The sequence below is a fragment of the Podarcis raffonei genome, chromosome 6, assembly GCF_027172205.1.
Source record: "Podarcis raffonei isolate rPodRaf1 chromosome 6, rPodRaf1.pri, whole genome shotgun sequence".
Lineage (NCBI taxonomy): Eukaryota > Metazoa > Chordata > Lepidosauria > Squamata > Lacertidae > Podarcis > Podarcis raffonei.
In genome coordinates this window covers 6,967,841-6,995,448 of record NC_070607.1, presented here as the reverse complement: position 1 = coordinate 6,995,448, position 27,608 = coordinate 6,967,841, and the positions used below count along the sequence as shown (strand labels likewise).

The 27,608-nt window shown below is 48.7% G+C and overlaps 1 protein-coding gene across 3 annotated transcripts in view; it reads right to left on the bottom strand.

The window, feature by feature from the left end:
* Positions 1 to 132: 132 nt before the first annotated feature.
* KIAA1614 (KIAA1614 ortholog) overlaps positions 133 to 27,608 on the bottom strand; it is a 37,952-nt gene continuing 10,476 nt past the window's right edge. For all 3 annotated transcript variants that reach the window (XM_053391322.1, XM_053391323.1, XM_053391321.1), the window contains 9 exons: positions 26,600 to 27,592; positions 25,135 to 25,198; positions 20,636 to 20,779; positions 16,539 to 18,220; positions 14,759 to 14,939; positions 8,693 to 8,963; positions 7,154 to 7,281; positions 5,745 to 5,929; positions 133 to 1,367 (listed from right to left, as the gene is read on the bottom strand). In XM_053391322.1, the coding sequence (XP_053247297.1) occupies positions 1,174 to 1,367; positions 5,745 to 5,929; positions 7,154 to 7,281; positions 8,693 to 8,963; positions 14,759 to 14,939; positions 16,539 to 18,220; positions 20,636 to 20,779; positions 25,135 to 25,198; positions 26,600 to 27,566 (3,816 nt within the window). In that variant the 5' untranslated portion in view covers positions 27,567 to 27,592 and the 3' untranslated portion in view covers positions 133 to 1,173. The remainder of the gene's footprint in view (positions 1,368 to 5,744; positions 5,930 to 7,153; positions 7,282 to 8,692; positions 8,964 to 14,758; positions 14,940 to 16,538; positions 18,221 to 20,635; positions 20,780 to 25,134; positions 25,199 to 26,599; positions 27,593 to 27,608) is intronic.

Here is a 27,608-nt window from a genome sequence, read left to right as displayed (position 1 = left end):
AATCTGCAGGGGCCTCAAATCCTTGATTCTGGCCTGCCTGTAAGAAGAAAACCAAGGCCATCCACCCTTTTTGCTTCCCAGACTGCAAATGTGTGGCTGCTGCTCACGATAGCAGGACTCAGCTCTTGAAGCGGTTTCAAACCTGCTGTGAATCTCTAAAGAACCCAGATGTTTTACAAGGGTGCTGAGGGCTCTCTGGTAAAGATGTCAAGCCCCTTTAAAGAACAAGTTCTACGATCCTTTCTGTAAAGAAACTTAGAAATTACAGTTTGCAAGGGCAGGTGGGCGGGCGAAGATTCTTCAACAGGGACCCTGAGCTCCCCAACAGGACAACTCAATCTCAATGCGATTTACATTTTTGGTGTAAGATGCTTGTTAACAGCACAGAGGGAGATTTGGAGTCTGCCCAGGCAAGCTACAACCTCCTATAAGGGCTACATGCTGTTTCACAGAGGGATGCCGTTTCCATAGCTATCCAAAACAGATTCACTGGACTCTCAACTCCTGGAAACTTCCTGAGGTGAATATTTGTTGGCAGTGTGGCTGGCTGTGTGCACGCTATACATTTAAAGCACATAACTTTCCCCAAAGAATACCTGTAGCTTGTTAAGTGTTGGGAATTGTAGCTGTGTGAAGGGTAAATTACAGTTCCTAGGATTTTTGTCCGCGCTTTTCTTCAACGCGCCGAACAAATGCACAATATGACGAGGTGGAGCAAAACTCATAAACAAGGTCAAATTGTGCCTTAAATATCTCCTAGGGCCTTTTAAGCTTAGCGTATCAATTTGAGACAACCCAGCACCCTTCAAACTTTATAGAGGAAACATGGGTGCATTTGGAAAGGAGAAGGCAATGCCTGTCACTTCATCCCGCACATGCAGGAAAGCAGCTCAGGGCCCCAATACTCCCTGCTAATTCTTGTTCCTTGGTTGCAGAGGGGCGGCTGGGGGAGGGAAGAGAGAGACCCATATCTTTGCATAAATTAAACATTCAGCGCGCGCACTGGCTTGCATTGCAGCATCATTCCGAGGGCTGGCGGTGTCACAGCCCACATTCAAGTCAGAAAGGCATTAGTACGGAGGTTTGAGCTGGGCTCTGCTCCAAGTCTCAGGCAGGCCCAGTAGGCACGAGAGGCTCCCTTGCACTGTGCAGGGAAAGCGTTACACTTCTTTGCTACCGCCGGACGGGCCTCTGCCTCAGCACTCTAACCGAGAGGGTGTCTGCCCACAAGAGAAGTTCATTGATCTGGGCCAGGCCCAGCCCAGCAACCTTGGCACCGTTCACCTCCAGGATTTCGTCCCCAACTCCAAGGAGTCCAGCATACAGTTTAGCTGTGCTGGCATCTGCCATCTCCTGGACGTAGATGCCTGCCGGGAAAACAAAATGAAAATAGCTTTAAAAAGCAACCAGCGCTATTCATGCAGGCAGTTCTAGTCTCCTGGTTTCAGTTCCAAAGCAACAGAATCACTCCCTCTCCGTCCTTTTCTTGGTCTCAATGGATCCTGGTTTGAGCATATGAAATGGTCCCCCCAGCCAGAGATTTTGGGGATGGGAGAGTCTTGATGTCACATTCCAAAGCAAGATGTTATTACTCAGTGAAGAGGCACAGTGGCCAGCTGCTTCTGTTCATGTGGCATGTGCCATCTCTCAACCCAAGACCCCCAACAAATAGGATCCTGCATCTTACTTCCTGTGCCATCGGTGGTCTGTTCACAAGGCAAGACTGGCAGACTGAGCTCTGGGTTTCAAGAGTACCATCTAGACTGCGGCACCAGCCTACCCAACACGAAGGAGCAATCGTGCCTCACCAGGTCCTATAAGGCCCTTTGAGCTTGCTCCTGAGCTTGGGAATTTTGCTCCCTCCCTTAGATTTTAACTCCTGCCTGGCTTTGACTACACACCTGTTTTGGGCTCACTTGGGCTGATAGCAAGTTCTGCTCTTGCTCTTCTGACTGCCTGCAGCCTGGCGAGAAATGTGCACACCTGCTCATCGATGCACTTGCAAGATGAACTGCTACCCTTGTAAGAATGATTCTCTGCACACAATGTTTTAGTAAATCCTCGTTGCGGCAGCCGATCTGGAGGTTCCTTAAACTCCAGTGTCCATCTGGCTGCACATCACGGCGCATAAGAGATGCCAACAGCAGTGGATCAAGGTGCTGAAACCCCAATTCCAAGTTTCCACTGAAGCACCGTGCGCCAACTGGACTGCGTACAGGCATCAAGGGGTTGTAGCTCCTCGACTGAGCTCTCTCCTCGCATCTCTCATCAGGAATGTGTCTACATGCCCTTCAGTCATGCCTCCGCTATGTCTACTCATGCGTCTCTCTTCACACAGACAGCTCAGGTTGGATTGGGAATGAGAAACCGTGGAACCTGAGCAGCAATTCTTAAACTAAGGAAGTTGCTGATGGTGAGACTCCTGCCTTGACATGTCCTCTGCCTCCCCCTCCTGCTTTTGGAAAGGACTGCTGATGCATTAAGGCAGTCTTTTTATGTAGTGCAAGAAGATCTCAAATCCCATCTATGCTAAAACTCACATGCATTAAGCATCCCTGAAGCTATCTGAGACCCAGGAAGAGGAGTGGGAGAGGATTTTACGATGCTCTTCCCTCCCACTGAAGGCCAGGTTGCCAGGGTAACGTGGGACATCCGAGACCTAAAACAGTCAAAAGGCCTAGGCACTTCTGGTCACCCCCAAGGTGACAGCAGGGGAAGTGGAGAGCAGGAAGACACTATGTGTTTTCTATCTCATGACCTGTAACCTTTCCTGACGTATGGGAAAATGTTTTACGACCCTTTGTTTGCTGTGTTTGAACAACTATATAAGCTTTAGTTCTGAAGTGCCTTGGGGCAGACCTTCTAAACTGGCATGCTGTGTTGAGCTCTGCCCTATTGAAATAGCTATAATAAACACGGCCCCTAAATCCGGATGCTGGACTTGAAAACAGTTTCTTTGGTTGTGTCATTTCTTTAAAAGGTGGCCCCTCACCTGGGTAACGAACAAGGCAATGTAGAAGTGAATTCTTATGACACTGATAAGAATGCTGAACTGCGAGGGTCAGACTAAACTGAGGCTCATATTGATGAGTGTTTAATCTGACAGCTTGAATGGTGCTGAGTTTCTTATTTCTGCGGTTCTTTCTTCACAAAGAATCTGTTCTCAGCCCAAATTCTCAAGTGTCTGGAAACATACACTTTATTTTCATTATCTTTCAAGCTATCGTGCTTCCTCATTGCCTTTGCCATTGCACTCCAAAACACTTGAGAAGTATACATGGGCAGTGAGGTTTTGTGTCAGCACGTAGCGTCAGCCTCCAATCTCAGAGGCTTGCGGAACGCTCTCTCAACCGGGGAACAGCTTCACAAGCAATGCTCCTGAAAAGAGCGCCATCAGAAGCCAGGCAAGCTCAGCAACTGCTCTAGCCCCATGCTTGCCAAGAGACAAAAATGATTTTTGGCTGTTATGGGGCTTGCTGAGGTATGTCTACAATGCACTTGTACAAATTGAACGTTAAAGAAAATAAGAGGCCACAGTTACGGGAGAAACACAATCAGTAGCAGGAAATCTTAGATGGAAGAAGAAGAAGAAGAGTTTGGATCTGATATCCCGCTTTATCACTACCCTAAGGAGTCTCAAAGCGGCTAACAATCTCCTTTCCCTTTCTGCCCCACAACAAACACTCTGTGAGGTGAGTGGGGCTGAGAGACTTCAGAGAAGTGTGACTGGCCCAAGGTCACCCAGCAGCTGCATGTGGAGGAGTGGAGACGCGAAGCCGGTTCCCCAGATTACGAGTCCACTGCTCTTAACCACTACACCACACTGGCTCTGAAGGACTGTACTTCAGCAGTAGGTTATCTGCTTTGCATACATAAGGTTCCTGGACCAACCCCCAGTATCTCCAGGTATTTCTGTGGAATAAAGCCCTGAGTAGCCATACTTCAAAGACTGCAACTAGGCCATGGGCCATAGCAGGAGTGCCTGGATTATGCCCCTATCAGCTAGTAGGCTTTGTGGCTGCCCCACAAAATCCTGGAAGTTGTCCTGCATGCATCAGCAGAAGGAACCTCTCCCTGCCCAGAAAGGCTATTGAAAAAGCACAGTAAAAGCAATGGAAGAAACTGAGAATTACCCCTTTTTGGACTATTCAGATGCACTAAGAGATGGAAACGGTACCTGCAATTCCAGAAGAGAAGGGAGTGTTTGTAAGAGCAGAACCAGCAGGCAGAGGACTCTCCCCTGCAAAAGGCCAACATTAGCATTTACTAGGGGGAAAACGTGGTTGGAGATTCTTCATATTTCCCTCCTAACGAGGTACAAAACCAAAGTGAAGTGTAGCCAGCATGCTGGTTCTGCTCTTACAAACACTCCCTTCCCTTCTGGAATTGCAGGTACCTTTTCCATCTCTTAGATTATGTTGAACTTAGATGCATTCTAAGTTCATCCCCCCAACAAGTCCATATCCAGAAACCGAGAGTGTAAACAGGCACACCATGTTTGGTGGTGATGATGGGGGCATAGGGGAGGCCCTCTATCTCCAAGTTTCTCTGAGAAAATTCAGGGAGGGGGCTGGACGCTGCAGCACCCTCCCCACAAGGCCGCCTCACTAAAATGCATGCAATGCGCTGGATAATTTGGGCGGGTGACACAGTCTGGATTCTATGATCAAGCAGGTCCTCTCCAGCTTGGGTTTATGCTTAATACAGATTTCATAGCTGGGCAGAGGAAGCAAATTCCAAAGGTATGCACAAGAGAAAAAGTTTTGGATAGGAGGAACGGGATGAAGGCTGGGGAGAATCTCCAAATATATTGTAGAAAGGTTTTACCTCTCTCATGACACAAAGGCTTCCGGAGAAGTGGGAGCCAGGAACTGACACTGGTCATCTTCAGCTGTACCCCAAATAATATCTGAAACCTCTTAGGGTGGGGACAGTATCTGAAAAGTCCAGGGCTGTGCAATGAAAACACTTAATTCCTGGAGCCAGAGTGCTTAAGGCCAGGAAAAACATTTGTCATCTTAGTCCACAAATATTGCGACATTCTCAGGAGCCTGCCTGGGAAAAGAACGTGGAAACATCTGTGTTCAATTATTCCCGCCATCTGACCCACTTTGTGACAGGCTTAGCCTAAAAAAAATGGCTGACTCGGACTCTCACATAACAAGGGAGTGTTCCACAATCTGCTTTTCTGCTTGCGCTGCACTCTTGCGCATCAGGGCACCCCAAAACAGTGCATGCACTGGGAGTTATGGGAGACCAGGGATGAAGCCTTTATGTTTGGGGAGTATTTCAACTGTCTTTGCTTCCCAGCATAAACAGGTGCACACCTAGGAGTAGCTTAGAGACGAAGCACTGATGGACATGCCTTTCCCTGACGTAAAAGTCTGCTAATTTTTTTTAAAAAAATTCCTTCCAGTAGCACCTTAGAGACCAACTAAGTTAGTTATTGGTATGAGCTTTCGTGGTATGAGCTTTTAAAATTCATTTTCTTTTGTTTCGACTACGGCAGACCAACACGGCTACCTACCTGTAATTATAAGTCTGCTGTTGACAACAAATAGCTAATTCCTCACTCTGGACATCCTGTGCCTGACAGAATAGTTCAAGGACACACTCCAGCCAGACAAAAACACGGGGGGGGGGGGGAGGCAGGGCAGGGGAGGGCCTGGGAAAATCTCAGATGCCAGGAACAGAAGCACAGAGGGCCTGAGGTTCTGCCCCTCTGCCCTGCACTGAACATATACCTGTGTCAGGACGGCCATTTCCTGACGAGACACGAAATCCGAAGTTGCCCTCTGGGCGGTGCTGCAATTCCAGCTGGCTTGTTCCGTCTGGGAAAACTTCCACCACTCGCCCGACGGTTCTCGCCAAGTTGGGGGAGCCAATGTCCTCCACGCTGAGGGAGCGGCGATGTGGGGCACCTGCGTTTCTAGGAAAAGGAAGGAATACTGGTGCAAGCAGGAAATGCATATTTAAATGGCCCAACTCAGACACAACTCTAAATGCGGGCTTGGCATTGTGTACACGAACTTTCCCTCTTTTCCTCCAGTGTGGCTATTGCTTCTGTTAAATTATATGTAGTTTTAACCTGCCGACTAGGCAAACCACGGTTAGTCCTAATTATGTGACAGGGAAATGAAGCAACTTCATTCTGCAGCCTACGAAGCTGGCTTGTTTCCGTAAACCATAGTTAAAATTAGCTACTGTTTTAAGGTTTGACAATGGAAACGAAACTTCGGATCGCTTCCTAGGAGTAACATGGGAGAAGGAAGGAAGGAAGGAAGGAAGGAAGGAAGGAAGGAAGGAAGGAAGGAGAGGGTGGTGACAAACAAACCCAATGCTCAAGCACGTAACATCCAGCCAGTTCTACTGAAACCAAGCCAATGTGAATTTTGTTAAAAATAAAAATTAGCAGCAGAGTAATGTGGATGAAGGGACGTGATGAAGGACGCAGGTGGTGCTGTGGGTTAAACCACAGAGCCTAGGACTTGCTGCTCAGAAGGTCGGCGGTTCGAATCCCCGTGACGGGGTGAGCTCCCGTTGCTCAGTCCCTGCTCCTGCCAACCTAGCAGTTCGAAAGCACGTCAAAGTGCAAATAGATAAATAGGTACTGCTCCAGCGGGAAGGTAAACGGCGTTTCCGTGCGCTGCTCTGGTTTGCCAGAAGCGGTTTATTCATGCTGGCCACATGACCCGGAAGCTGTACGCCAGCTCCCTCGGCCAATAAAGCGAGATGAGCGCCGCAACCCCAGAGTCAGCCACGACTGGACCCAATGGTCAGGGGTCCCTTTACCTTTAATGTGGATGAAAAAGAACATGTGCAAAAGTGACATGGAGCAGAAATAGGCTGGTTCACCCACAGGGCAGGCACATTTTAAGATGTCCAATTTCCTTCAGAACATACATAATCAATGATCAGGGGCAGGAATGGGTCTGTTCTTCCATGTTTATTGCCGAAAAGGCCACCCGCTGGCTCCTATTCTGAATGATACTACTGCATATATAATGTGTCGCTTACAGCCAAGTGTGAGTGAGTTGTAAGGTCAAACACGCCATCCCACATGCCGCAATAACCAGGCATAGCATAATCTGCTGCTTGCACAGTGTTTCAGAAGAAATGACAAAAATGGGAGATTTAGGATTTTCAGCGTTACCTGTTTAGAGCAGCTTCCTCCTCCTTTGGTTCCCCCAGTGCATAGAGACTGGACCGGTCAGCCTTGCCCAGTAAGGAATGCAGATTTTGAACAGAAGAGGCTTTTCTTGGTTGGCGGAATGGCGACACCTAGCGGGAGAATGAAAGAGCTGAGCCAGAGCAAGGGTTGAGAAAACTAACCCCGGGATTCTGCTTTTAAAAAAGCAGACACCGGGCAAAGAAAGCCTAACAATTGTCATTTCCAATCCCAAATATGTTGGATCTGACTGAATGTTTGGACAGTATGAAAGGCAGTGGCTATAACTCCTTTTTAATCTGCACAGTAGTCTGGGAGGCATGGAGCAGTTTGTACTGGAATTTACAAAGAAGGGCATACTGTGGGCACCAAATTGGCTGCTTCTATGGTAGGGCATGTATGGCAGTGCAACTTGGGACTCTGGCCAGAACTATTGGGCTTCACCATTGTACTGGGGAACTGAGAGAATAACTACAAACACTGGTCTTCAGCTGGTGGGTTGCAACCCCACTCCTGGGCCGCAGCCTGGCTTAAGGGTGGCCTTGCCAACAGCTCAATGACCGCACAAATATATGTTTAACAAACCTTAAACATTCGTTTAGGCTAAAATATGCTTCCCGGGCCTGAAAAGGTTAAAGGCTGTTGTTGTGGGCATCAGTCCGCCTTGAGAGACAATGGAGTGTGCCTCTGGGGGTGAAGTCAAACTACTGCATTAGCAGGACTGAAGGGACCTCCACAGGCTGCAAGCCTGGGCAGTGTTTGTGGAGGTCCTGGGCTGACCAGACAACAAGTCTCCCCTCTCAGCCTTCCTGGTGTGGTCCAAAGGAAAGCAGAGCAAGACGTTTGGCACCAGCTTGGCAGCAGGAGGAAGCGTACGAGGAGCTGTCCAACTGCCTTAGAGACTCTAGAATTTCTGCAAGATGGGGGAGGAGGGAATCAGTGGAGAGGGGCAAACTGTCTTTTGAGAAGAGGTTCCCCACCATGACACCCCTGAACACAATTTGATAGTCGCTGCCCTACATAAAGTAGGCTGAGTTTTTCCTGCCTCTGGAAGTCCCAGATCTAAGCCACCTAGTGCAAGGGTGGAGAAACCTCTGACCTGAAGGCCAAATTTGGCCTGCAAGGCTTTCCTCCACTTCTCCACATCTGAGGTTGTACAGGTAGAGACGCGGCCTGCCGATGCACAACGGGGAGCCTTTAAGGGCGCTCCTGACTGTGCACTGGTAAGGGAAAGCAGACTTTGGCAGGAGAACCAAAGCCTGCTGCATCAGCTGCACATGGCAGTTCTCGCAGGGAAGAACTCAGTTGCACAGCCAGTGTCTGTACAAAGTGAACTTCAGCTCTCCAGGCCCTCAGCTGATAGGTGGGAGAGCTGAAGCTGGGTGGATTGGCTGCGCAGGTGCTTCGCCCCGCCAACCTTTCAAAGTTGGCCTGCAGGGATGGGACCGGGCAAAGATCCGACATGCACACCCCAGCCAAAAAGATCTCCGGCCTCTGATCATGAGATGCACCCTCTGGACTCACCAGCTGCAAGGACTGCAGGGAAGGCGCTTTCTTCATTTTGGGTGTGCTGGTGGCGCCTGGGCCTGGCTCCTCAGTGGGCGCTGCAGCTCCCGGCTCCGGGGCACAAATCTGCTCCATGCTGTAGCAGCGGAACCTGCCCAGCCTCTGCTTGGTGCTCTGACTCAGAGCGGAGAAGAACTTCTTCAGTCCTGATGCAGAAGAGGAGGAAGAAGAGCCACCTTTCTTGGCAAACAGTTTCTTCTTTGGCTCCGGGTAGATCTCCAGGGGTTTGCTGGAAGGCAAAAGAAGCCCGCCAGGCCAGTTTAAGAGTCAGGGATAACTCCCAGCTCTGAGATCACAATAACCAAATGACAGTAATAAAAAAAGGGAAGGTTTTAAAAGGCATTCAAAGGCTTCGAACAAACAAAAACAGCAAAGTCACGAAGCAAACAGCAGGAAGAGCTAATCTGCACAGCTGTCACATGGTACATTGCAGAGATCGAAAAGGCCTGGAGTGCAGTTCCCTTGGGCAGTTCCATTCTAAAACTGCACATTTCGAAGGGCTTTCAGGGCTTTTGTTGCAGAGGGGCCAAGGAACGGAATGACGCCACTCTGTGACCACAGCCTTTCCCCCCTTAGATGCTCAGCTTCATGAAATTAGTATGTTCCTGCATGCAATTTGAGACTGCAGGCAGGGGACTTTATACCCGAATCAAGGACCATCATGGAAGGAGGGCGAGGGATGCAGTCTATCTCCCATCCCATCTCTTATTTCTCGCGCAATGATGACAGCACCTATATCTGTGGCCAACCAATCTGCACACTGATTGGTACAATGGGTATTTGGTGTGAAGCCAAAGACATAAATCCTTTTGGGTAAAAAGTGTGGGAGACTGACCTTATGAAAGAAGAGAATTGGAACATGTGCTCTTAAAGATAGGCTGTGCACACCCTAAGCACATTTAAAGCACACTCACTCTCCCCAAGGAACCCAGAGAACTGTAGTTTGCTTAAGGGTGCTGGGAATGATAGCTGGGGGAGTAAACTACAGTTTCCAGGATTCCTTGGGGGAGAGGGACACACATGTTTTAAATGTGTGCTCAGTTCACAGCCACGTGCTCTTCCAACCGCCCCAATTTATTTTTGAACTTGTAGAAATATAGGTCTTTGAACACTGGTTGCCCTTGTCTTCTCCCCAGTCTTCCTCACTAACATTAAATTGTGTCCCCTGGTTTAGGAGCTCTCCAATTTTAAAAGCACAAAACAACAACAACAAACCCCCTAAGTTCACCAGGCAGAAAGTTAAGCCAAATTATCATGCCCATACAGCAGTTTTTCTTTCAACACTCAAAATGCCAATATGCACACAAAGCCTAAAGTGGCTGAAGACTGGCGGAATGGAGTCTCATACTTTTAAAATAGTAATAATGAATGGGCACATTGGTTCTCATGAGTCTACCAGACAAAGACCCACAGGAAATCACAGCTTCTACAGAGACCATCTCCAAATGCAAGGGGCCTTCGTAACAAACCCTTAAAGGTAAAGGGACCCCTGACCATTAGGTCCAGTTGTGACCGACTCTGGGGTTGCAGCGCTCACCTCGCTTTACTGGCCGAGGGAGCCGGCATACAGCTTCCGGGTCGTGTGGCCAGCATGACTAAGCCACTTCTGGCGAACCAGAGCAGCGCATGGAAACGCCGTTTACCTTCCCACCGGAGCGGTACCTATTTATCTACTTGCACTTTGACGTGCTTTCGAACTGCTAGGTTGGCAGGAGCAGGGACCGAGCAACAGGAGCTCACCCCGTCGCGGGGATTCGAACCGCCAACCTTCTGATTGGCAAGTCCTAGGCTCTGTGCTTTAACCCACAGCGCCACCTGCGTCCCTTAGCAAACCCTTAGCAGCAGGCAAAAGCCCACAATCCTCAATTCACCAGGCAATACTGTCTTCCTCCGAGAAGAGGGGCCCTGTCAGATACAGCCACCTCCTGACAGATGCTGCCTCACCTGTCCCAATGGCATCTTTCTTCCATGGCTAACAGCAGGGGGGGCAGAGGGGGAGGGGAGACGGGGAGAAAAGGTTTTTTTAAAACCTTTCAAACTTACAGTGGTCCAAATTTTGCTTGCTTCCCAGCAGCCTCTGTTTTCTTTTAAGTAAATGCATATTAATTGCTTACGCAAAACGTTGCACCTGGCTTGCTCCTCATTCTGCGCATTCTTCTGGCCAAACGGTTAGGGCCGCATGATGCACTTAATGAGTTAACAAGTTTAAAACGAAATTGAACTTCAGAAACTTGGAGCGGCATTCCCTTCAAACTGTATGTGTGTCTCGTCTCGTCCACACCCGCCACGCACATTCCATTTCTAAGCATGAGGAAGTGTGCCTTGTGAAACGTGGGTATGGGCGCCTTTATGAAAGCAACATGAGAAGCGAGAATAAAAGCATTTTGAACTTGGTGGATCCCCTCCTGTAGAACCAGAGGCATATCTAGGCTCCCTTGCACCCGAGGCAAGGAACTGTATCAGAGCCTCCAAAGCCCGGAGGGATTACAGACCAGAAACTCAAAAGTTTTGCTTTTCATCGCCTTTTGTGCTCTGCCAGCGACTTCCTCTGTGTCGGGGTCTGGTCTGCTCTGCTTGCCCCAACTCCTCCTCCTCTGTCATCCCTCTGCCTGCCTTCCTGCCTCTGCTAGGTTCCCACCTAGCCACTCGGAGCCAGAGTGGAGAGACGTGATTTTTGTGCTCCCCTGGGCCTGCGCCCTCGGTGGGGGCCAACTTACAAAGACCCCCTAGGTCCCCTCATGTGTAGAGTCACTTCTGAGGAAACTCCCCAGCGCCTAGAAGCAAGCAAGCTGGTTTGAAGGCAAATGTTTCTGTGTTTGAATGCTAACCAGGAAATCTCATTTGTCCGGGTAACCGTATCAAGCCTTCTCTTGCGACTCCTCATAAGGGAGCTGGTCCTGGAGGAAGAACTGTGAGGGGAGAGACTTCGTCCGGCAAGGCCTCCTTCCACCTGCCTTGCCCCACCCTCTAGTCTCTGCTTCTCAATTTGTATTGTATTATTTTATGTACTGTGGCTTGCCATTGTTTTATTGATTATAGTTTAGAAATTATTTATTGTAACTGTTGAATGGATTTCTGTTTAACTTTTATATGTTGTTGTTATTATTTAATACTATTCTAATGATTGTTGAATGTTACTTTTTAATGTAGGTTGCCTATTTTAAAGTTATGTTTTATTATCACATTTTTGTATTGCATTGTTATAAGATGTACATTTTTGTTTCTTCAGCTTGTAAACCGCCTTGAGTATTGTAAGATAGAAAGACGGTATACAAACTAAAAATGATGATGATGATGATGAAAGGATTTTTTCTAAAAAAAGTTATTATGCAAAACTGTAACCATTAGCAGGCTGTTGAATAACCTTTCGTGTGAGCGGGGTATGCATAGGCCCACCCCACCGCCATGTCCCTGGGACCTCTTCAAGAAAACCCAATGCACATGCTGGGATCAGAAGGCAGTTTGGCACACTTATCTGCCCTATAGCAGAGGTTCTTTTTATTGTGGCCACAGGACTCTATTATCTCTATAGCCGCATCGGTATGGATGAAACTTTACAGGGTTAGGTAAGCAAAGACGAGAGAACCCCAAAAGCTTATGGTCATTTTGACAATAGAGACGGAAGAGAGAAAAGGAGAAAGGAAACAAGAGGCAGGAGTAGCACGGCATAAATTGCAACAACACATATTTAAGCTTCGTGGAAAAGTTTACATGGATATGCAGCCACAGGTAAGGCAAAGGCAACTATGGGGCTGTGGCGCTCATCTCGCTTTCAGGCCAAGGTAACTGGCGTTTGTCCACAGACAGTTTTCTGGGTCATGTGGCCAGCAGGACTAAACCGCTTCTGCTGCAACGGAACAATGCGACGGAAACCAGAGCGAATGGAAACGCTGTTTACCTTCCCGCTGCACTGGTACCTATTTATCTACTTGCACTGGTGTGCTTTCAAACTGCTAGTTGGCAGGAGCTGGGATAGAGCAACGGGAGCTCACTCCGTCACAGGGATTTGAACATCCGACCTTCTGATTGCCAAGCCCAAGAGCCACAGAAACTGGGGAGGGGAGGGAGCGGAAGGGATGCATCTTATTACAGACCCTGAGGGAGGTCCACAAGATCCAGGACAGAGAGACACCATAACCTACCAATCCATGTTCTATGTGCTCTTCCTACTTCTCCCCATTCCGGCTTCAGAATTCTTCTACCTCTCCTGTACCCCATTGACTTTGTCTGCGGCTGAAAAACGAGCTGCTGTATCCTGCCAAGGATTCTGTTTTCTTATCAGGGTGTGCCCAAACCCGGGGCTTTCAAGAATGCATACAGATTTTTGAGATCTGGCTGTTATAGCCTACAGACTAGCAAAAAAAGCGAGCGTTAGGACAGGTGGCAGTGTGTGCATGTTTGTGTGGGCGTGGGCATGTGTAGGGATGGCCACCCCTCACTTATCAGACATAACCTCCCCTTTTCTAGAGAACCTCAGGGTTGTGTGTTCAAGTCCCATGTTGGGCAAAAGATTCCTGCATTGTAGGGGGTTAGACTAGATGATTTTCGTGGTCCCTTCCAACTCTGCGATTCCACAATGCAATGATGTTTTAAATCGAGGGGAAGGAAAGCACCCACGGCAGTCACTTAAAAACCACCATGCTTCTAGCAAACGCTACGTGAAGTTTGCATATGATCCAATTACTTTACTCACCATGTCAAATAACTAGATAACAACGTTAACTGAATTGTGCCCAACAGTTTACTCTGCTAAATTTGGCTGGTATGAAACTGTACTTCACTAAAAACTTTCTACTGGAGAAAACAATACTGTGCGCCATTACAGCATTTCCGATATAATCCCTGGGTAAGATGGAAAAGCCTTAAATTTCCGTTGATTCAGAAAGGTAACCATAGCAACAGCTGTCTGGAGATTTTGGCTGGGAGGGAGAAGCAGGCCAAGGCGGATTTGAGGGGTGGGTGGGGGTGGGGAGTGAGAGGGCAAAAGCAGCAGGGAGAGTGGCAAGGTCTAGAGCCAGCTGGCAGCGCCACAGGGCTTTGCTAACTGGCAGCGAGAGAGAACAGCCCAGGCTGAGAGAGAAAAGGGCACCTGGCTGCATCTGGATGAAGGAAAGGTTGCAGCACTGAAGGAGTGGAAGAGCTGGCATTTTATTCAAAGAATCATACAATTGTCAAGCTGTAAGGGACCCTCTCATGTGGGTGGCGCTGTGGTCTAAACCACTGAGCCTAGGGCTTGCTGATCAGGAGGTCGGTGGTTCGAATCCCCATGACGGGGTGAGCTCCCATTGCTCGGTCCCAGCTCCTGCCAACCTAGCAGTTCGAAAGCACACCAGTGCAAATAGACAAATAGGTACCGCTCCGGCGGGAAGGTAAATGGCGTTTCCATGCACTGCTCTGGTTTTGCCAGAAGTGGCTTAGTCATGTTGGCCACATGACCCGGAAAAACTGTCTGCGGACAAAGGCCGGCTCCCTTGGCCAGTAAAACAAGATGAGTGCCGCCACCCCAGAATCGTTTGCGACTGGAATTAACTGTCAGGGGTCCTTTACCCTTTTTTTTTAAAGGGACTTTGAGTGCCATCTGGTCCAGCCCCCTGCGATGCAGGAATCTCGACTAAATCATCCATGGCAGGTGGCCATCCAACCTCTGCTTAAAAACCTCCAAGGAAGGAGAGTCCACCACTTCCCAAGGGAGACCGTCCCACTGTCGAACAGCTCTTACCATCAGAAAGTTCTTCCTGAGGTTTAGTCGGAATCTCCTTTCTTGCAACTTCAAGGAAAGTAAGAAAAACCCTCCCAATGCACTGATGAAACACTATTTGGCCACATCACCAGTTTGAAGAAAGGTCTTGTGCTATCAGATCTGAGCTGTGGCTAGTTCTCCATCAGAACAAAAGGAAATTCCGGAACGGAGGTGCAAGCCGCCAGAGGCCCCTTGCGGGTCCTGACTTTAGAAAAGGCTTATCTAACGGCTGCCCCCCAAGCCCATTGCTTCATGGCAATGTGCAGCAGGGCATGTTTACTCACCACTGGGCTGCACTCGATGGCTTTGTCTTTGGAGCCTCGGCAGCTGGAGCTTCCCTACGGATTGGCGGAGCTGAGGTTGTCAAGTTGGTCTCCTCCCTTGTTGGTGAGATACTAATGGCAGCAGAAGTGATGGCATTGGCAGCAATAGGGGGAACACCAGGGGCGGCAGAAGACAGTGGACCTGTTGCAACAACACAGACACTTCCAATGGCCTCTGCTTTAAGAAAACAGACACACACCCTGGGGGTGGACTTGCACCATCAGCTAATGTGCCTGGGCATATTCTTATTTATTAAGAAACGTGGTTCTCTCCCCCCCACCCCAATCTCATATCAGATGCTGCCCAGGCTAGAGTAGGAATCTGGCTTTGGAAATCTAAGGGTACATCTTACCCTTACACACTTAAGTTTTGTACTATCTGACAGCCATCTCTTCCCCCATGCACCCCCCAAAGCTTGTAGTTTGGTGAGGATGCTGAGAATCCTGCAAATTCTTTGCTTCACTCCTTACACCCCAACTGCAATTGCTTGTGAGGACGTAATGACTTTTAACCTTTTAAGTTAAATAAACAGGTTTTGCAGAAATGGGTTAAAGACGGAGCAGGGGGAAAGTAAGGTTCTGAATCATGAAGAGAAGTCTGAACGATTACATTTTCAGTGACCAAACTTTGTGCTTTCCATCACCCTCATGCTAAGGTCTGACTAAAGCACATCTCCAGTAGAAGCAGAAGTTATGTGCAACAGGCACATCACTGCAGTTTGGCAACTATGATGTCCACAAAAACGATACACAAGCTACATCAACAGCACGACATCATTCAGCAGCTGTGACTGCTGAATAGGGCTCATTTAGCTCCTCTGGAGGAGCAAAAAACATCTGCAGGGAATTACTTGGAAAGAATGAGCCTGCTAAAAGCTTTTTTGGAGAATTCTCTGAAAGAACTAGGGAAGAACAAGCATCAAGATGTGAGGAATTTGTATCTAGTGGAAAATGGGGTTTTCCAGAAACTGTCTCTGTTATGTGACATGTGACTAAACTTAATTAAAGCCTGGTAATTTTTGAGAAAAACCTATCTTTTCAGGCATGCTAAGATCTACTTAAATTTCCAACTGACACCTGGAAACCAAGGTGTTTATTGGCTCTTTTTCATATAAAAGAAATCATAACTACTATTCAGGTGTTTTGTAACTGCTTGGTAACTGGAACTATGTTTTAATGCTGAAACAGGTAATTCATCTGCATTCCTCGTCCGCTAAAACAGGTGATCTTCTGCAATTCACAGGTGCCCAGTTTGGGACAGCATCTTGGGCGTCTCCACATTCCCTGCCCCTGAAAATAGGCTTTCTAGTCCTGGTTGCAACAGCAGATTTGGAAAGCAAGAGGAAATACCCACAAAGGCACCACGGGTTTTTTTCTTATGCGCATGCCACCTTATTAAACCTCGAAATTTGCTGCTGCAAGATCCTGTGATGAGCACCAAAATTTAGGTTGCTTTAAAAGGAAGTTTGTGGAGAATGCTTCCCCCCCTTTGCTTAGCTCTTGACTCCTTTTCACCCACCCTAAAGGTACCCTTAATCAAAATTTGCGGAAAAACTTAAATACTGTATTCACAGTCAGGGTCAGGCATGCAAAATAAGCAAATCCATGCAAGTTCAATAACTCTGAATGAATAAATCTTACTTGCACAAATTATCTGGAGTACAAATTCTGAACTGCCTTGCTGGACGGCCTACCATGATGCCCTCCCTACAGTTGTCTAAGGGACAACATTACCTCTTACCTTGATTTTTTCCCAGCTTCTGTCTCTCCTGGAGCTGCTCCTCTCTGCTCTTCACTGTAGCAGTCACTAAGGTTTTGGGCTCGTGCTTGGCATATGTGTTGTTGCAGTTGTTGGTGGACAAGGCCAGGAGCTGGTTCTTGGAGAGCATCTTTGGACTCTGATGCCCACTCTCCTCCTCCTGTCCAGACACACACACATTCTGGAAGCTATTAGGGGAGGCCGAGTAAATTGATAGTTCATTGGCTTGGTCCACCCGCCCAGGATCCTGGCTAGTGAGCTTGTGGCTGCCGCTCAGAGCAGCCCTCCTGTAAGGCATAGGGGAAGGGTGGGCTTTTCCAGTGGTGGGCGGCGCAGGAATTCGGTAAGCAAAGTTGTAGCCGGCACTCATTTCTTCAGTTAGCTGCTGGGAAGGGCCCTGCTCTTGCTTGGCTTGACTTAAATTGTTCGTTGGCCTACGAGTTCGGTTGGAAGTTTCCACCGGCTTCTTGTTCACGGAGTCTGCGGCACCATCGGGGACCAGATGGGAAGGCAACTGCTGAGGGTGGGAGGAGGGTGCGGATTGCTTTAATGGGGCCTTGGACAGCTTTGGATGTTCCTGCATCCTGCCTTTCTTCACCAGTTGATACAGATCTACCGGCTGGCTGCTTCTGGGAAAGGCTTCTGCCTGACCGGCTGCCATTTTGGTCACCTGATCTCTGACTTCAGAGGCCCCCTTCAAGGAACAGTCGTTGGCTTGATTAGCGCTCGATTCAATTTCCCCTCCAGTAGCACGGCAGCTGCCATCTGCTCTGGGCCTCTCCCCGCTGGCCTTCCTGCTCTTGGCTTCCCCCTCTGAAGGGGAAAACGGCCTGGGATCCGGACCAGGCCCACCGTGCCGGGAGCTTTTGACCACTGACCGTTGGCTGCTGGCGCCAGCCTCCTCGCTGTCCGTCCTGTAGCTGTCCGATGTATCCGTGGTGCTGTCCAGAGCAGAATCCACCTCATCTATGCAAGTCACTTCCCCTATGTACGTCTCCTTGATGCACTCTGTGTAAACACGCTGGCGGGAAGGAAGGATCCACAGCGGAGTTCCTTTGGGACCCAAAGCCCTGGTTCGCGAGTCCTCCTGGGTAGAATTGAGCTCTTTGCTTTCACTGGCCCGAACTAGCTCCTTGCCCTCTCGGGGGATGTTGCAAGACTGATGCACGCTCTTCGCAGTCTGCTTTGCTCCGGTATCTGGGTTCTGACTGGCTGCCAGATTCCTGACGTAAGACCCGCATGCGCTGCACTTGCCTTCCTCGTTGACCACCAAAGGCTTCCTCTTCTCGGAGCGCCCCCTGCTGCCTTGCTGTTCCCAGCCGGGTTTGCTGCCACCGCCACCGCCGCTCTCTTTGCGGTGAAGCTCACCGTTGATGTAATCCGAAAGGTCCGGTTTGGAGGCCAGCGGGCCGCGGCCCAGAGACAGGAGGACGGAATCCAACACCCGCTTCTGACGCAGCTGCAGGCGCTCCAAGTAGCGGACCTCGGCATCTCGCGCAGACTCATCCTCGAAACGCACTCGGGACGGGGACGGCCCTCGCTTCCTTTGCTGCTCGCTGCTGGATTCCCCGCTGGACGAGTCGCTCAGGTTGCCGCCGGCGTGGGGGTCTCCATCCTTCAGAGCAAAGTTCTTTGCGTCTGCAGCAGAGATCCCGCAGCCATCCCTGAGGCACACAACAGACAGAGTAAGACTGTGGGCCTGCTCACATTGATCATCCTTACCTCTGACTCAGCTGCCTCCAAATGCTGAGCAGAGGGCACCACTTGGCTTAAAGAGCACCTAGGACGCTTACCAAGGTGGTACTTGTAACTTCTCTACTTGCAGCAGTGTTTCTCAAACTTGGGTTCCCAGCTGTTGCTGGACTACAGCTCCCATCATCCCTAGTTAGCAGGACCAGTGGTCAGGGATGATGGGAGTTGTAGTCCAACAATAGCTGGGGACCCAAGTTTGAGAAACAATGGCCTAAGCTTATCTCCTTTCTTCCAAGATCCGTTCAGCAAGATAAATGTATCCTGACTGCCTTGCAATTATCACACGGACATTGAACCTGGCAACTCCTTCACCAGGATCCCAATGCTGTGCCAATACTCTCTGCAGCTGCATTCTCATTCTAGCAGGAAGGGCCGCTCAGAGGTTATGGATGTGTACTGAATGAGGGGAAGATCCAAGGAACCGGTTAAGATTGACCAACAGGCTTGTTTTCTGCAAAGCCAATGGCTTCAGAGCCTCAAGGCTTAAGACAAAAAAAGCACGTGTCGGCAAATCGGCGAGATGGATTTACTCTTTTAAAATCAAGGGTGGCTCGGGACTGGATAACTCAGCAACTCATGCTCAACACACAGCAACTGCACAAGTAACCAGATGGCGCTGTTAAAGAGGACTTGCTGATGTCAGGCCCCCGCTGACTCCTTGATTTATTCTAGTTCCCTACAGCTATAGGAAAAACTTCAAGTGCTCTCCTTACATGCTAGCCTTGGTCTTAGGAGTGGCTACATCTCCAAGTCAGATTTCAGTTAGGCCAAGACACCCAGCCGGCAGTCACGTACGCTTGTTAGATCCATGTGATCATTTTCTATGGGATCTGGAGCACCTGTGCTATTTATATTAAAAGTGCTTTCTTTTCCTGCAGAGCATAGGAGGAAGGGCAGAATATAGAGCAACAATGCAAGAGACAGGGGAAAGTTTGCTGGTGGAGGTTATGTTTTCATTTTTCTCTAGAGACGATGTTTGATATTGTTCAGCAAACACCACAAGTGTGCCTCGATGCAAAGATCTTATAGCTGGCGCCTCTCTTGTTGTCATGAAATAAAATCAACATAATCCTCCAGATTCAATAACTCTGCATAAGCTGCCAGTGTGCTTGGCATAGGGTATGGAGAATGTGTTCCACTAGCGCTTACAATAATCTTTGGTGTGCTGGCCATGTGAGAGTGAGCGATACCCTCATCTGTTGCACAACAAAAGATCAGCACACTGGTTTGTTTAGCATTAAACAACAGTTTCACAGCACAGTGACCAGGAATTCAGTTTCCCATGAGATCCAGCAGCTTGCCACACATTTTGTAAACACCCATGTCAAGTTATGTTTCCCCTCCTATGCTGAAAGACCTTTTAGCTGTCACAACGGTGCTTATCGTTTTCCCCCTAAATCTTATTCTAAAAAGTTCGGTCAAGTGAATTTGCCATATAATATGTTCTTATGTTTATATTCATGACTATATTTCTCTACAGGAACCAGCTAGTCCCTGTTTTGGTAATTATGGATGCCTAAGTCATATCAATCAGATCGTGAAGCTGAGGCTCCAATACTTGGGCCACCTCATGAGAAGAAAAGACTCCCTGGAAAAGACCCTGATGTTGGGAAAGATGGAGGGCATAAGGAGAAGGGGATGACAGAGGACGAGATGGTTGGACAGTGTTCTCGAAGCTACCAGCATGAGTTTGACTAAACTGCGGGAGGCAGCGGAAGACAGGAGTGCCTGGCGTGCTCTGGTCCATGGGGTCACGAAGAGTCGGACACGACTGAACAACAACAACAAAGTCATATCAATGGTGTGACTGCAATTAATAGAATCGATGATTTCACTCCATCAAATGTTTGCATCTCAATCCAAAGTTATGTTTTTCATCACATACATTGTTGTTGTTTTCCTGGTCCAGAATCAACACACATTATAATTCCTGGGGTGCTCTCCTTGATTAGTTGGCATAGCACCTCACTCCGACCATAGTTTTAGACTAGGCAGTATGTGCTAACACCTTGATGAGATGAAGTAAGATAGACAATATAGCTTCTCCAATGGGGGGTGGCTGACAGAAAATCCCCTAGCACTAGGTACAAATGTATTCAATAAGCGCAGCGGACAGGTACACGGTTGGCAGTGTATTGAATTTTGGGAGTGGAGAACTATAGATGCGAACAGCACAAGCGGTTTACAAGTATGAAAGATGAAAAGGCAAGAAATGCAAAAGGTGGAATGGAGGGCTGCGGACAGGAAACGCAGTACAGATCCTTCCTTCCTGCCCTCTTCCCTGATCTGCCTCCCAGGCCCAGAGCAGGATAAATCACTGGCCTTACCTCCTTTCCTGAGGGGCAGTCGGCAGGATGTTATGGCTTGCTCGGAGCGGGTTCGTCCTGGCCTTCATGCGAGCTCTCTGCAGCAGTTGCTTGGCCTGTTCATGCCTGGGACTCAGCTCCAGCTCCTGGTTGGGAACAAAGGCCCTGCAGGCAAAGCAGCAGGGAGCAAGGAAGCAGCGGAGGATTAGGAAAAAAATAACAAGGATTAAGAGTGGTTTTACAGTGACGGTGGCAGCAGTGTGGTGGGGAGGCAACACACTCATGGAGGCTGGGTTTAGGTCCCCTGCAGCTGCCTGAGTTCACACTAGGTGGCATCTTTTAGGTCAAGATATAGCCAGCTTGGTAACATCCACCTCAAAACCGATTTCTAGACACGCAGCTAGGATGAAAAGCTGCAGGGAGGTCAAAGCATTTAAGGCTGAAATTTGTACATTCCAGACTAAAAGAAGCCGTTCAATTACATATGACAGCAAGTAAAAAGATGTACTTGGTAGTTCCTTAAAAATTGCCCCCCCATCCCCACCGAAGAGAGCCCCAAGCAGTCTTGCATGCACATTTTTAAAAGAATTGGGAGGCTTTGCAGTACCCAAAACACTGGAGTGGAAGAATATACATTGTTAAAAACCAAGAAACACAGAGATTGATTATGATGAGATAGATAGATAGATAGCTCTCTAGCACATATGATGTCAAAGGCATCCTGCAGGTGCCCACAACTGGCAAATTCATATCTTCTGAATACAGCACTAGTTGTGTTACCAGGGGCCAGCTCTGGCCTTCCAAGCACACCTGCGCCAAATAAACCTGAAGAACTGAGTTTCCCCACAGATCAGGGCAAGACTAAGAAGCTAACATCCATATAATGGGCAATAGGACTTCTCTACGAAATTGCTTCCACATTCCCAAAGTATGTCACCTCAAGACTCACGGAGACACTCTGGTTTAAAGAAAAGGGCAAACAAACAAACAAACAAGACAATCCAGGGAGCATTTGCCCAATGAGTTTTGAGGCCAAGGATCTTCTCGCTTCAGGAAGTAATCTCACCCACTCCCACAAAAAAAAGCAAGGGAGCACACTCTACATGCCTAGATGTTTTGTTTTAATTGTTCCCCTGAAAAGGGTATTGTGTTGCTCGATAAATACTGACTTGCACCAGTCTTTATTTATTTAATGAACAGCTTCCCACGAGGCGTCCCAAAGTGATTTATAACACAATAAAAACCATACAGAGAATAATTACAGATCCAGAAAAAGCAAAAATGATGGGTTTGTTCTTAAACAGATATTAGTATTCTGCCCTTCCTTCAAGAACTCAGAGTGGTGTCCATGGGTTTCTTTCAATCTGCTTTATCTTTGCAACATCCTTGCATAGCAGACATAAGCAGAGAAGCGGTGGCTGACGCAATATTAATAGTGAGCTTCCAGGTCGAGCAGGACTGAGCAATATAGATATACAACCCTACTCACCCTGACTAGGGAGTAAGCACCGTCAAATTTACTTCTGAGTAAACATCATTTACATCATTTAAAGGGACATGGGTGGCGCTGTGGGTAAAACCTCAGTGCCTAGGACTTGCCGATCGCATGGTCGACGGTTCGAATCCCCGCGGTGGGGTGCGCTCCTGTCGTTCGGTCCCAGCGCCTGCCAACCTAGCAGTTCGAAAGCACCTTCGGGTGCAAGTAGATAAATAGGGACCGCTTACCAGCGGGAAGGTAAACGGCGTTCCGTGTGCTGCGCTGGCTCGCCAGATGCAGCTTGTCACGCTGGCCACGTGACCCGGAAGTGTCTGTGGACAGCGCTGGCCCCCGGCCTCTTGAGTGAGATGGGCGCACAACCCTAGAGTCTGTCAAGACTGGCCCGTACGGGCAGGGGTACCTTTACCTTTTTAAACATCATTAGGATTGCCCTGCAAATGTGGGACTACAGCTACTACACCAGATGGGATAAGAAGCTGCTTTATATTCAGTTAGATTCTTGGTCCATGTAGTTCAGGACTGTCTATATCAGTGTTCACCTTTTTTTTCAAACCCAGGACTCGCCATTAGACAGAGCATGCATTTGGGGACCAATTTCTTAATTTTTAAAAGTGATACAGTGCTGCTGTTGGGACACACCTTAGATCAGGCAGTGACCCACCAGCTGAAGACCAATGGTCCACTGCAGAGCCTTCCAAACTTTTCACGTTGGTGACACACTTTTTAGACATGCATCATTTAGCAACACAGTAAAGGGGGGGGGATGTAAAGGACCCCTGGACTGTTAAGCCCAGTCAAAGGCGACTATGGGGTTGTGGCGCTCATCTCGCTTTCAGGCCAAGGGAGTCGGCGTTTGTCCACAGCTTTCTGGGTCATGTGGCCAGCAGGACTGAACTGCTTCTGGCGCAACGGGACACCGTGTCAAGTGCCAGAGCACATGGAAATGCTATTAACCTTCCCGCCGCAGCGGCACCTATTTATCTACTTGCACTGGTGTGCTTTTGAACTGCTAGGTTGGCAGAAGCTGGGACAGAACAACGGGAGCTCACCCTGTTGCGGGGATTCGAACCGCCGACCTTCTGATCGGCAAGCCCAAGATGCTGAAACCGACCCCTTTCCAGCCCTGGGAGGAGCGCAGGGAGCGTTTGCGCATCACACTTACACTGCAGCTGGCACACTAACGTGTTGAGACACACAGTTTGGAAAGCTCTGGTCTACTGACTGACAGCAGCTGTCCAGCACGTTGGATCCAATTCTCTCCCAGTCCTGCTTCTTTCAGACATATCTGGAGATGCCAGGGATTGAACCTGGAATGATGTTATGAGTTGGGGGGGAGGGCTAGAATTAATCAAGGTTTGGTTAAATTTTGCCAAACGTGGAACACCCCTGGATTTACTTATGCTAACAAGCTAAGCCAGCTCAGGCAGATGGGCCATTAGGAGGGGACAAAGGCCACCGGTGGCCTGTCCAGGAAACCACCAGTGGTTTAGGGTTTCAACTTTGAATGGCACAGGTTGTTGGGAGGTCCTTGGAGTTGGTTAGGAATGAGGAGGAGGAGGGTCAGCGCTCCACATGAGCTAGGGATAGCAGGCTGGAACAAAGAGACCCAGAGGATGGCTTTTTGCAGTCCTTTCATCCAAAGCTGCCCTTAATGCAGAAACCAGACCTCATAGGATGTGAATAGCCGGCAATCCCTCCATCTAGGTGCAGTTGTATCTATGTATAAATTAAACCACATATCATCAAGACACCACAGTCTCTGCTGTGCCTCGTGGTCTCCAAAGGGAGCACAGACTCTGGTAACGGCACCTGCAACCCCTGGAATCTTGCGCCGCTTGGGGATCCTGGGGTGGCGTGGAACAATCTCATGCCTGCAACACAGCTACTCCAGCTCTGAGCGACAGCCCTTCGTCTAAAGCCTGTGCTGGATCTGCTGGTACCACCCTCTAACGCTGTGCTGAGTCCAAAGCCCCCTACCCACTCCATGCATCGCTGCTGGTGCGCCAAACATCGGCCTGCAATGGTTTTCTTTATCCCTTCCCATCTTCTGAGCACTGCCACACTAGAAAAGGAAAGGGGTGGGTGGGTGGTCCACCATCTTAAAGCTTTCACTGTTTCACCATGTGACCCATTTCTCTCTGCACATTCAACATGCCTCTCGCTCAAACCCTTCCCCTATTGGTCTTCACCCTAATCTTCGTGATTATTTTAATCCGCTCACAGACTCACTTCAGCTGGCCTGAGCTTAACTCTTTCACTGCAGCCTGCACACCTCGCGACGCACACACGGAGGCTCGCATCTTGCTCTGCTGAGGTTTTTCGGAAGGAGCAGCAGAGCACAATGAAGCCGACTGCTGTTTTACAGAGAAAACACTCCCCCGGTGATGTGCAGAAGCCCCTTGTGTAATTTCAGTTCAAAATTTCCCAGATGTTTTGCCCGGGGGGCGGTAATGTTATTTTCAGCAACAAACCAACTACGATGGCCTTTAAGCAAACCACTCTCTTGTCGCATCCACAGCGTAATTTGAAGCAGCGGTTCCCAAAGTACGGTCTGTGGCACGTCTGTGGATTTGTGGTTGAAGATGGGAGATGGAATATCCATATGTTCGCACCGACTTTTAATTGTATTTTTATTTCTTCCTTCGTATTTTATTGCATTACAATTTGAATTCTAGAAAATACAATATATAATAAATGAAAGAAGCTATAAAAATGCTATTAAAAATCGTACACCATCTAACATGGCATATTGCAATTGCTGCAACAGGCAGAAAAATCATTAAGTGGTCTGCAATGACCCTCATCAATATTAAAGCAGTCTGGAGGGTGGGGATTAGAACCAATCATTTAAAGCACATCTTTTTCCTAAAAGAATCTGGGGAACCGCAAATTAAATGGGAACACAAACAGCTGCAAACATGCAGTCAACTCCAGTGTGAAGTCCCAAGTTAGAAATGGCTATCAGCATTTTTGGATTGTGTCTCCTTGCCTTAGCAGGGGAATGAGGATACTGAAATCTTACCGGTAGCCTTCAGAATCCTGTAACGAAACTCCAGAATCCCAGTCTACATCATTTGCCAGAATCTCTGTAGACACAGGACAAGAGAAGTACATGTTATTATTGTGTATACTTTAGCCACATGAAATGCAGCATGGTGTGTGTGAAAACACACATCTCACACAGAGAAAAGACTATTTATATTCAGTGTTCCTCACCCCCAAAGATTTGGGCCCAATTCTGCTCTTAGTGTCCCAATTCTGCATCACCCAAGCATCCTACTCTAGGCTTTATACAAACTTGTATACCTGGTCTGCTTTTTGGGTGGGGGAAAAGAACGGGCTCTTTGTATTCTTTAGGTCCCTTTGTATATTTCTGGCTGCCTGATCTGACTGCAAGACATGGCATACATATATAGTAATTATTCCATGGGCGATAAACGTCCTTGAGAAACTGCTCCTGGCCTCTCAAATGTAATGACTGTTGCACTCCAAAGACCAGAGGCCTAACTCATTTACGCACATATATGCTTGGGCTTGCAAATCCTATTAATAGTCTTGGCTCCTACTGCCCTGGGACCTCAGTGTCCCTGATTATTATGGGACTTGTCCCTCCCTCCTGCTGCCAGCTAGCAGCCAAAACCTGCAGGCTCCTCCTGCCAGTGCAAAGAAAATACCAGCAGCAACTGAGGAACCCTGGGACTTATCGTTCTTGAGAGAGTATGTGCTTACTATTAGCCCTGGGAAGCTGGTTCCCATTGGCGCCAGAGGAAGCTTCCTAACAGTAGCAGAGAAGGGGACATTTTTGCTGGGATATTGCCGGGGGGGGGGAAGGTTAAACCTATTCAGCCCCCTCTCACGTGCCGTTGTCGTGACAAAAATCTTAGCCCATCCCCACAATTCCCTTTTTTTAAGACCAAAGGCAAAGGGATCTGTGGCATCAACATGGACTAGGGGCCGTAATATGGATTGCAGGGTGTAGAGAATGGAAGAACAGCATAAGCTGGGGACATGGTGGGGTGGTTGCGTCTCCTGAGGATCAGACCAAGACGTTTGGGGGAGGAAAAAGCAAGGATCAAGTGGAGAGGGAGGTGGAAATTCAGTTCTGGCGGGTCCCCCCCTTTTTGCAATACCGTATTTTTCGCTCTATAAGACGCACCAGACCACAAGACGGACCTAGTTTTTGGAGGAGGAAAACAAGAAAAAAAATATTCTGAATCTGAGAAGCCAGAACAGCAAGAGGGATCGCTGGGCAGTGAAAGCAGCAATCCCTCTTGCTGATCTGGCTTCTGGGATAGCTGTGCAGCCTGTATTTGCTCCATAAGACGCACACACATTTCACCTTACTTTTTAGGAGGGAAAAAGTGAGTCTTATAGAGCAAAAAATACGGTACTTTCTGAGCTCTTACAGTATTTCTCCCCACTACTACCCATCCAAGTTGCAAATCCTGTTCGGTTTCTGAAAACCTCTTCTCCCTGCTTGCACATACCGTTACTGGGCCCATCTCTCCCACGGCCTGGGCCATCCTTCTTGTGACGACGCAGAGTATGCAGCTCCCGCAAGGAATGGCTATTAAACTGCGTCGCGCTCAACATTTCCTGCAGCATCGACCGGTTCCTCTCCACTCTCTCTGCCAGGGACAGGGTGCTGGCATTGCTTCCGCCGCTGCAGAGACTGTCCCAGCTCTCGGTTCGCCAAAGGCGGCCGGCTGTTCCCGCCCCACAGGCGTCATCTTTGTGGAGAAAAGGACCGCTTTCGAAATCCATACCATGAACCAGGTGCTCTTCTCTGCCGTTTGCATCCTCAAAATATTTCTGGTTGAAGGAAAGGTCCTTTAAGGAGCTGGCCCCACAGAGGCCATTTTGCGATGCCCTTTTTGTGTTTCCTGACGAGCCCCTTTTATCCATCCTGTTGCTTCCTGGAACCCTCTGGAATGCCTCGTGTGAGCTCCAGCCCATGCTTGCAGGCTCTTCTGCCGCCTTAGACCCCTTCAGAGGTTCAAATTCATCAACAAGCAGGCTTGTACGTACTGCCCCTTGAGATCCCTCCTGCTTGAGACGTGGGTAGTCAGTGCTGTCCAGCAGCACATCTGTCAGGTAGGTGCGGATCTGGGCCTGAGGTTCCACCACAGCATCTTGAGGAGCAGGCTCCGTCAGCGGCTTCCCTTTCCGGGCCTTGGCCTTTTTGGGAGAAGCCCGCTCCTGGGGTGCTACCTCCGCCTGCCTGTGGACGGCACTCCTCTTCTCTTTCAGAGCTTTAACTTTGGACTCCAGAACAGAGGTGCCCTTGCTTGAATCCCGCAGCAGCCCCAGTGGAACCCAGGATGGCCCGTTGAGACAATGCTCCCCAGTATCATCAATGTTCTCCGGAGGCTGTTTCGCTCTAGGAATATTTCTGACACATTGCTTCAAGGTGTTCAGCGCCCTTCTCTTTTCAGTAGCGAAATTCCCTTCCATGCTCCCACTTCCAGGTGGTGAGGTACCTTTTTCGTGGGGGAA